The sequence below is a fragment of the Gavialis gangeticus genome, unplaced genomic scaffold (genome assembly GCF_001723915.1).
Source record: "Gavialis gangeticus isolate Ggan-Ray unplaced genomic scaffold, GavGan_comp1, whole genome shotgun sequence".
NCBI lineage: Eukaryota > Metazoa > Chordata > Crocodylia > Gavialidae > Gavialis > Gavialis gangeticus.
In genome coordinates, this window is record NW_017729008.1 from 43,248,332 (window position 1) to 43,257,528 (window position 9,197).

General features: G+C 56.0%; 1 protein-coding gene across 1 annotated transcript in view; it reads right to left on the reverse strand.

Moving 5' to 3' along the window:
* STRIP2 (striatin interacting protein 2) overlaps window positions 1-9,191 on the reverse strand; it is a gene marked incomplete at its 5' end in the record, with an annotated part of 39,706 nt that extends 30,515 nt beyond the window's left edge. The window contains 4 exons of the mRNA XM_019509676.1: window positions 663-797; window positions 3,008-3,082; window positions 6,095-6,164; window positions 9,180-9,191. Coding sequence (XP_019365221.1) covers window positions 663-797; window positions 3,008-3,082; window positions 6,095-6,164; window positions 9,180-9,191 — 292 coding nt within the window. The remainder of the gene's footprint in view (window positions 1-662; window positions 798-3,007; window positions 3,083-6,094; window positions 6,165-9,179) is intronic.
* Between the last annotated feature and the right edge of the window lie 6 nt (window positions 9,192-9,197).

Sequence of the window (9,197 nt, forward strand, 5' to 3'; positions counted from 1 at the left end):
GGAATTGGGTTGACAGTATCCCAGGCATGATGCATTTCCATGCATAACGTGAATCCATGCATGACATGAAAAATGAAGAGAGCAAAACTAAGGAAGGGGAGAAGCCACATGTAGGGGACTAGTCCAGGAAGAGCTATCCACGTGGGCGGTGAGGGACCTGCAGAGCTGGGGTCACGGTGAGGCTGGGTGTCGAACTCCTTGTACTTCAACCACTGAACGGCCTCTGGGTCACAACTTAGTCTATCCTGACACAGGCTGGGTTCAGGCCAGGAATGAATAAGGCAGCGGTTCCTAATGTCCTATCACCGTAACAGAGCTGGACCCGAGACATTCATTTCTCATACATTATCTGTCCTGCACCTGAACTGGCCGTGGCTTTCAGTGTCACAGTCTGCCTCTGCGCTCCGAGGATGGGGAGCACAGGAATCCTTTAGACACATCCAGAGTTTGAGTCGGTCTGATAAAAGATACCAGATTTACCCAAAGAACTGGGTCTGCTTATGCCCTTAGACCGACACGGCTACAACCTGTACCCCTGAGCTGCATCCACGCTTTCAGAGCCAGCCGGCAGAGTGGGGTAAACAAGCTCCTCCAAAGCTTGGCAAAGGGCTGACAGCGCGAATGACACCGAGTGCAGCGATTTAGCGGGAGCCCGCAGTTACCTTGTGCCAAATAAAGAATGGCCCGGGCTACTTTCAGCCGCTTGTCCCTGTTCACCACCTCCAGCCCATCCAACAGCCGCATCACATAGGCCTTCTGCTGTGCCGTGTCCAGGTCTGGCCATCTCTTCCCCTGCACTGGAAAACAACAAATCAGAGTGAATCTGGATCCAGGTTCATAGGATCAGAGGAAATGAGGGTTGAAGGGACCTCGGGAGGTCACGTCTAGTCCAGCCCCCTGCTCAAAGCAGGACCAGCCCCACCTACATCATCCCAGCCAAGGCTTTGCCTAGTTGGGCTTTAGAAACCTCCAGGGATGGAGAGTCCACCACCGCTCTGGGTGACCTGTTCCACTGCTTCACTACCCTCCTCGTGAGAGAGTTTTTCCTAATATCCAACCTCAACTTCCCTTGCTGCAACTTGAGCCCATTGCTCCTTGCTCTGTCATCTGCCACCACTGAGACCAGCTCAGCTCCAAATTAACCAGTCCCCTAATCTTTCATGGATGCTGTCCAAAGCCCTCTCTGACATCCCAGGGAAGGGTGTCAGATAGGACAGAAGTCAAGTGCAATCATTTTTGCTGGAGACGCAGCTGCCTATCCTGGCCCATAGACAAATTTACCACACTCCTTTAAAAACACAGGACGCTGTTCCTATTTGACACACCCGGCTCACAGGGACACACAAGGGACTGCCAACCACTGATCTTGCAATCTCATCACTTTGCTCGTAGTCTGAGGGACGCAGGATGGCCGAGTTGTCAGCTGCAAGGCACACAGATGTTTCCACACACCAGAAAACTCAGCACTTTTATCTTGAGAAAAAAAAGCCCAAACTTCCCGGTCCATCTGAAAGCTGCAAAAGCACCACCTGCCACTGTTAGCAGCTACTCTGGGCACAGCAGGTGGCAAAGAAAGTCAGTAGCTTAGGGCAGTTCATGGAGCATCAGGGATTTCTTCCCACCTCTACCCTGACACAGTCTCTGAGGTTGGAAAACATGCTTGCCTTTCTCTGTACATCAGATCTCCCCACATTCATCAGCAAAATGGGGATAGAGCAACCCAAGCTGTGGGGTTACTGATGAGAATTCATCCTTGAAGAACAAGGAAACCTTAAATGAAAGGTGTGCTGAGCTTCCACGCAGGAAAAAATATTGAACTCGTAGAGGGTAGTTTATTCCCACAATCATGATAAGGACGGACTGCTCCGGTGAGGTTATTTCCTCTAGCAATTCTCAGCTAAGGTGCTGCAACACTTTAGGGTCCGGTGAGATCTTCTGAACCGAGCTGCACAATATCAGCACTGTTAGGTGCATGCATGATTCACAAGATAAACCCGGAGATTTCAAATAAGCATCCACAGCATCAAAACCAGCCTGATCTGCTGTGACCTGAGTTTTTTGCAACACAAGAATTGCTCTAGTGTTTTTCCAGAGCCAAGGAGTGAGTGCAAGCCAACAGCTGGCATTTTCCCAGGGGTGTCTCCAGTCCAACAAGGGGGGGGTCTTGAGTCAGAAAAGGCTGAGAAACACTGGTCTAATCTGAAGTCCGTATAAAACAAATCGCAGGACTCCCCTGAATTAAATCCTCTCTGAACTTCGGCATCTGTTTTAGAAACAGCATTCAATCTTTATTGAAAAACGTCCAGGGAAGACGAATCCACCACGGTCGTTTCAGTATTGGCACAACGTTCACTTTCTTCCCGTCTTCTGGAAGTCTCCCAGGGCCCAACATTAGTGAAGCCTGGCCAGTTTATGAAGCTCTTAACTGGGTCTGCCCTGCTGGTATCTATCCAAGCATCCCAGCATCTTTAGTGCGAGGAGTCACATAACACCTCTCTGTGGTGCTAATGTCCCCATTTTACAGATGGGGATATGAAACACAGAGGCTGCGGCAGACACGCCGAGGGCCACGTAGGAAGTCTGGGGAGAAGTGGGAACTGAATGCAGGTCTCAAGTCCCAAGTGACAGCCTGAACTGGACCATCCTTCCTCTCTCTCATATAAATAGGGAGAGTGGGGAGCTGAAAAGTTTTCCTCGGTGATCAGTGAGGCCCCAAAGCCTGGCTGTGGTTGGCAGGGTTTTCCAGACCTCACCGCAAAAAGTGGCAACGTTGGGGAGGGTCAGGGGAGCCAGGATAAGCCGTCGATATTAGCAAGACCTCCCGCTTTGAACTACAACCTCAATGGCCTGGTCTCGACGTACGGCCCCAATCCTGTCACCCGTGCTGCACACGAGCCGGCCCCTGCACCCTGGCAGACAGTTCGCCCGCAGGGAGGTCCCTTGCGAGTCCATCACTGGGTCGGCCCCGTCCTGGCAAGAGGCCGTACCCCGCACCGAAGTGGCGTACCTTGAGTTTGAAAATCCTCTTCAAAGCACCTCCTGTTGGCGACAAACTCGGGCTCCTCCGTGTAGCTGTACAGTTCTGGGGGGACAGAGAAAAACGGTCAGAGCAATTAATGAGGGACGGTGGTGCTGGGATAGGAAAGGGAGGACCCCAATTCTCCAAGGGGCATTTAGTCGCATCTTTGTTCACATGGGGCACGGACACCCACATTAGACAAGTGATTGGCTTTTGCACAGCATCCAAGGGCCTCGCACCTCGCAGTGACCTTTGCACGGAGAGGCAGAGACACGGCCTCTTTCCCAGGGTTACGGGGACCAGCAGAGAAAACAGAAAACCATCGACTTCCTCATTCCTGAACCAGTTCCTCAATGTAAAAGCCTCCTTCCCTTCCCCCATAGGCTCCCCTGGCTTTAAAATCAAACTCATGGGTTAAATGAAAGAAGTCCAGCGGGGTTAAGTAGCTCTGAGTCTGCAAGGTTTATTGTAATGCAAATGAAACTGGGTCTACAAGGATGGCTAGGCTAAAACACCAGAGCTATGTGGGCAAGGCCGTCGGTAGCAGGCATTAACACCACTGCTAGAACGAGGGCACAAGTCACAAGTCACCGCTCTTGCTCCTTGCCCGTTCTGTCCTCAGGTCTTCCAGCCCCCGCCCCGGGCAGTCATGTTCGGGTTGCAGATAAAAGTGCATGGGACTGTTTTCTCATTTCCTTTGGTTTTTTTTTTCTTTTTTAAGCTAAGCTCCACAGAAGCGGTGGAGGAGCCCCAAACCTCACCGATTTCAAGGGAGCGCACAATCAGTTTACGCAAGGATCCTATGATGCCCGTGTCTGCGAGGGCAGGGGACTGCCCCCCGGGACCCCTTCCAGCCCCGTCCAGCACAGCATGAACAAGACTCGTCTAGACTGACACAGGGGAAGAGGAAACCCCTGCACCAAAGAGCTGGCAGCAAGCGAGGACAAGTTGCAGTCAGCAAGTAACCGTCAGGGCGAGGGTGGAGGCCACGTAGCTTCGTAGCCTCCCTTTCTGGGAAGCGTCATGTCACTTTTTCCTGGCAGATTTCATTGTCCCTGGATTCGGGGCCGGTGAGTCCTCCTAAAAACACGCCCAATACAAAATCCGGGTGGCAGGTGCTTCCACCATTTATCATCCACAACACTGGCACGTAGCCGGGCAGCCCTTCCCCCCCCCCGTCCTCAGGGACTTGCTTTAGGCGAGCACTGGCGCCTCCCGAGCCGATCTTCTTTCTGCATCGAGTGGTGATGCTGCAGGCTGGTATTTCGCAGCTTCAAAAGCGATCTGGGTGCCTCACCCATTTAAATAGCTCGACAACAGCCCGGGGGAAAAAGAAATGGAGACAGGCCTGGCACGGAGACAGCTCCAAGGAGGTTATTTAAAACTGATTTACTGAACTGTGTGTTTGGGAGCCAGGAGAGGACAGTAAGGGGGAGCGATCTTCTTCTGTCCCCAGCGGCGGAAGCACAGCTCCTTAACTAAAATGTGCTACATATACATGTACCACCAGCCAACGCAGCTTACACCTGCACGCGGGGAGCTCGAAATAGCGACCCTGTGACAGCTCACAGCTCAGAGTGTGCTCAAGGCTTCCTGCCACGTGCCCAGGAGAGACAGCAAAGAGGAATGGGAACAGCGGGCACGACTTACCGCTCAACTTCCCCAGCCCCAGCTTATCCTGATTACAACGGCCTGCCCACAACATGCAGCGTTTCCCAAGCAAAAGTGACCTCACAACCACCAGACCGCTCCCCTCCTCCTGCTAATCACCAGGCGCCCCACGGCTCCCTCACCCCAGCGCCCTGCTTGAGCCCGCCAGCCAGACTTGGCGCTTGGGGGTGATGACCCAGCCAGCGAGCGAAACACAGACATGAAACGCTGATGCTCCGGGCACGGGCACCGTCCCACGATGGGAGCACCGCGTGCCGCTGGCAGCTCAGCTCGGGCGCAGCTCTGATAAGCCCCGAGCAACAACAGCAGCCCAGGAATGAGGAAGGAAGGAAGCCTGGCACTTTTCAGCTCAGCCCAAAAAGCTGTTGCTCTTTGATGGCTGTACAGCAGCCTCAGCAAAGGAGCTGGGACGTTTGCCAGCAAAGCAAAGGGGCGATTGCACCAGAGGTATCAGCAGCAGGGGAAATGCAGCGACACAGGGTCCCTCGGGCAGTAATGACCTGAACACGTAGCCAGCCTCGCGGAGTTGGGTCTCTGCTTGCTAGCACAGGCGAAGGCCAAGCTGTTACTGCCAACCTTGCCTTTTACTGTACAGGCACGCCCGACAGTGCAGCAACCTCCGCCGGTATCCTCCTGGTCTGGAGCCCAAAGCTTTGGAAAGCTGGAGAAACACCCCAGCATACCGAAACGGGTCTGGAAGTGCCCGTTTCAGCCCTCCACTGCGGCCCAGAGCACGCATCGCCCACGCAGTGCTACCCGAGGAAAGCTGGGCTCTCGGCCATCAGCGCGAGCCCCAGCACAGATCCGAGCCCTGGTCCAGTTGCAAAGCACGTAAGAGACTGGCGTGAACCTACATTAACAGCGTGAGCTCCTAGCATGCAGGAGAGAGGGGAATCGGGGAAGAGGCCAATTTCTCTTGCCCAAATCCTGCCCAGACACCTTGCACTATTTAAGACATCACGGGTGCCATGTGCATGTGTTCGTGCACGCGCTCTAATGATTAGTGAATCCAGGTTGGTCAGGGAGGGGTGGAAGTGGAGGGCCCCGCACAACACAAGCCACTGCCGATGGCATCAGGGCATTCAAATATCTCCAGCGATTTGGCTACAAGGCCTTCATGCATTTCACTTCCCACCCAAACCAGCAGCACCGTTCGCAGCTCTCCTGTCCCCCCCCGCGAACGGCTGCGTTTCAGCGGGGGGAGGAAGTCACTTCTACTGCACGTGGTTTGCAGAGCACTCTGCAATCCTCCGGGGTGAGCGGCGCTCTATTAATATAGGATGATAGTATTAAATATGCATCTCCCACCAACCCCAGCCCCGCCGTCTACCCAGCAGGCAGCTATTAATAGCGAAGCTGAACTCGTGCACAGCAAAAACCTCGGCTCTCCGCGTGCCTCTTTACCTGATAGCTCAGCCGTGTAGCTGTCGGTGTCTCCATACTCGAACTCCAGGCTGGGGTAGTCCACCAAACCCTGCAGCAGAAAGAGTCCTTTGTTAGTGCAACGCCAGGGTCCGTTTCACATCCCGAGAAACTGGAGCGATCACGATTCTGCTAACGGACGCACGTGTCAAACCACGCAGCCTGGCAGAGAGCAGCGGGGATCCCTGCTTTGCACCCGGGGGCAGGGTATCTTGTGCTGAACAGAGCGGCCCGTAACTTCCCCAGGGACCGGGCACAAGCGGGAGGGTTGTCAGGACCCAGAATCCATCCGTCAGTCAGGGATGTCCCGAGAACGAGGCCAGGAGAGTCGAGAGAGGATGCTAAGGCTACGCCAGGATGGACCTCCCGTTTGGCTGTCGCAGCGTCCACGAAAGCGTATCAAACCGGGGCCCCAGGGAGCAATCGCCCGAGCAGACGGGAGCTCTTCTCTAGGGCCGGGGCAGGGAACGCGTGCAGACCACTGACCACACACCGCCCGCTCGGAAACGCTATTTTGATTGCGCTTTCCAAAGCCGCTTGGGCATTGCTATCCCCCGAAGAAGGACGCAGCGTTTCCAGACCGCAACTCCTACATTGAATAGTGGCATGCAGGCGTCCCGGGCTGCTCCAATCCCTCCGAGAGCCTGGCGCTTTACAAGGGCGAGGTAGCTAGCTCTGTTTAGAGAGAGACATTTTTTAAAGAAAAATGTCTTAAAAGCTTTTTTAAAAGGGACTTGTCTTTCTTTTACGCATCCAACAATGCTCTGAACCACGCTACGAATGCCACCCGAGGCGGGATCTGACACTGCAGCTTTCCAGCTTCCAGCTGAATGCCTGCCTGCCCGCACTTCCACCGTCAGAGAAGACCCACCTGTCTATAGCTGCAGATACAAATCCTTGGGATGCTTTCCTAAATTAAGGCTGGTGTGCTATGCTCCACGAGGAGCCCTGCAGAGGGGCGACAGGCAGCATAAGGGACCGCTCAGGGCACGTGCACACAGCAAACCTAGCACTAAAGGGCTTTTTGTCTTTCCTTTTTTTTTTTTTTAAATCGAAACGTATTAGTAGATACGAGCGTACGAGGGCGCACGAGCCGGGGCAGATTCCTGAAACGGCAAGACAAAATGCCAAGAGTCAGTCGTTAACCAGGGTCACAACCAGGTCCGGCGTCCTCCCGTTCCCCTCCTCACTTCCGAGCCGTGATTTCACTCTCCCTCCATTTCCAGCCACGCTGCAGTGGCTGTCTACAGACATCCGCCGTGTTTCCCGGGCCCCCCAGCGACGATGCACCGTGTAGGTGTCGTACCAGGGAGAGGCAGGCAGCTGTGCCAGTCTGAAGTCAGGTAGATTTGCACCTGCTGGTCTAATACCAGCCACTGGGGATTTTCCCCACCCGTGCTGCCGTGTCCCGAGGCTATAGTTTCGCCTCTGCAGAACACAGATGCTCAGGCTGCAAGTAGGTCTCTACCTCGTGGAAACCCTGCCGGCCAAATCAAGGAACTGGGGCATGAACCTTTTGCAAAAGGATCTGAAGAAACAAGTGCAGGAAGGCAACGTGAGCATGTGCACGCGACCCGCTGGAGGACACAAGGCCTCACAAACAGCAGCTGAGGGAAACCAAAAGATTATTCAGAGTTGAGAAGAACTGAAAAACACGGGACTGCATTAAGCGGCACATGCAGCCTGCCAGGCTAAACTTAACGGGTGCATCTACACCTGCATTAATGCGCCTTTCCTCACGTGCATTAAATTAGCACCTCCAAGGTGCGGTGCTAAATGAACGCACGTTTGGCTGTGCTAACACGCAGGAGTACGTCTGCGTGCTTTTGTAGTGATGCTTAATGCGCAGTTGACTGTTAGCGTAATGTCACAGTTTTTATGTGACGCTTTAATGCGCAGTAAAATAATCTACTGTGCATTAAAGCGCAGGTGTAGACATGCCTAATGTCCTGGGCAGGTATGGCCTGCGACAGGCGAGCTTGGCACGGCGCCACGAAGGGTGCAGAGCGAGCACCAGAACATCATCGCGCCCCCGCGGCCGACAGGAGAGAACGTGGACCCCACCCTGTTCCCTACGTGGGGAAACTGGTGTCCGGTACCGGTAGCAGTCACACTCGAGTAGGAGCGATAGCCGCTGTTACCGGCACAGCAAGAAGACGTCCGAGGTCACCACGCCGGGGCGCAGCGTTAACGAGAAGCTGGCACCCGAAGGAAGAGCGAACACTGCCGCCACTCGCAACCAGCACGTCCCCGGGACTCCCCTTGCCGGCTGTCTTGCCGTTCCCGGGCCCCGCGAGCACCTGCATTGGCCCGAGGAGGCTTTTGAGCAGAGGCGGCTGGTGAAATACAGCCTCAGCCGCCCCCCACTCCCACCCCAATGCCAAGTGCGACCGTAACACGTAGCCGCTCGCAGTCAGATCTTTAGCCGCAAGCAGACCGACCGCCGCGGGCTTTATCGGAGGCTCGCCCGCCCGCCCCAGCCAGGCAGCAAGGGCCCGATCCCCCGGGAAGCAGGCGAACAACTTGCACGGGTGGAGGCGAGGGGCCAGGCTGGACCCGCCGCAAACCCGGCGGTCACTCCCGGGGGCAGGCGAGCCAGGAGGCGGATCCCAACGCCACGAACGCGGCCGGAGAACTGCAGGGCGCCGGCTGGAGCCGGGGCAGCGGCTTGCTCTACCGGCTACGTTTTAGACGAGTGGCCCAAGGCAGTGGCACGAAGCCGGCGGCGCTACAGCCGGGCTGTGCCGGGCAGCCCGCTCCTTTCCCGAGACTTCAGCACGTTTCCTCCCCTCCCCTTTCTGCAGCCGCGTCCAGAGCCCCGGCCGGGCCGGCCCCCACCCCTGCAGGGACCTACTGCATCATCCCGGAGGCGAGGAGCCGCCACGGCCGGCGGGCACAGGGCCGGGCCCGCGCGGCGCCGCAGCCAGAAATAAGTCTCCTGCGAACAAGGACCCGCGGGGACGGGACGGGACGGGACGAGGCGGCGCGGGGGCGGGACGCCTGGCGGACGGGAGAAGGCCCCGAGCGCGGAAGGACGAGGAGCGGGCCCGGCCCGGCCCGTGCCCACCTCGGAGCCGGCGCGCGG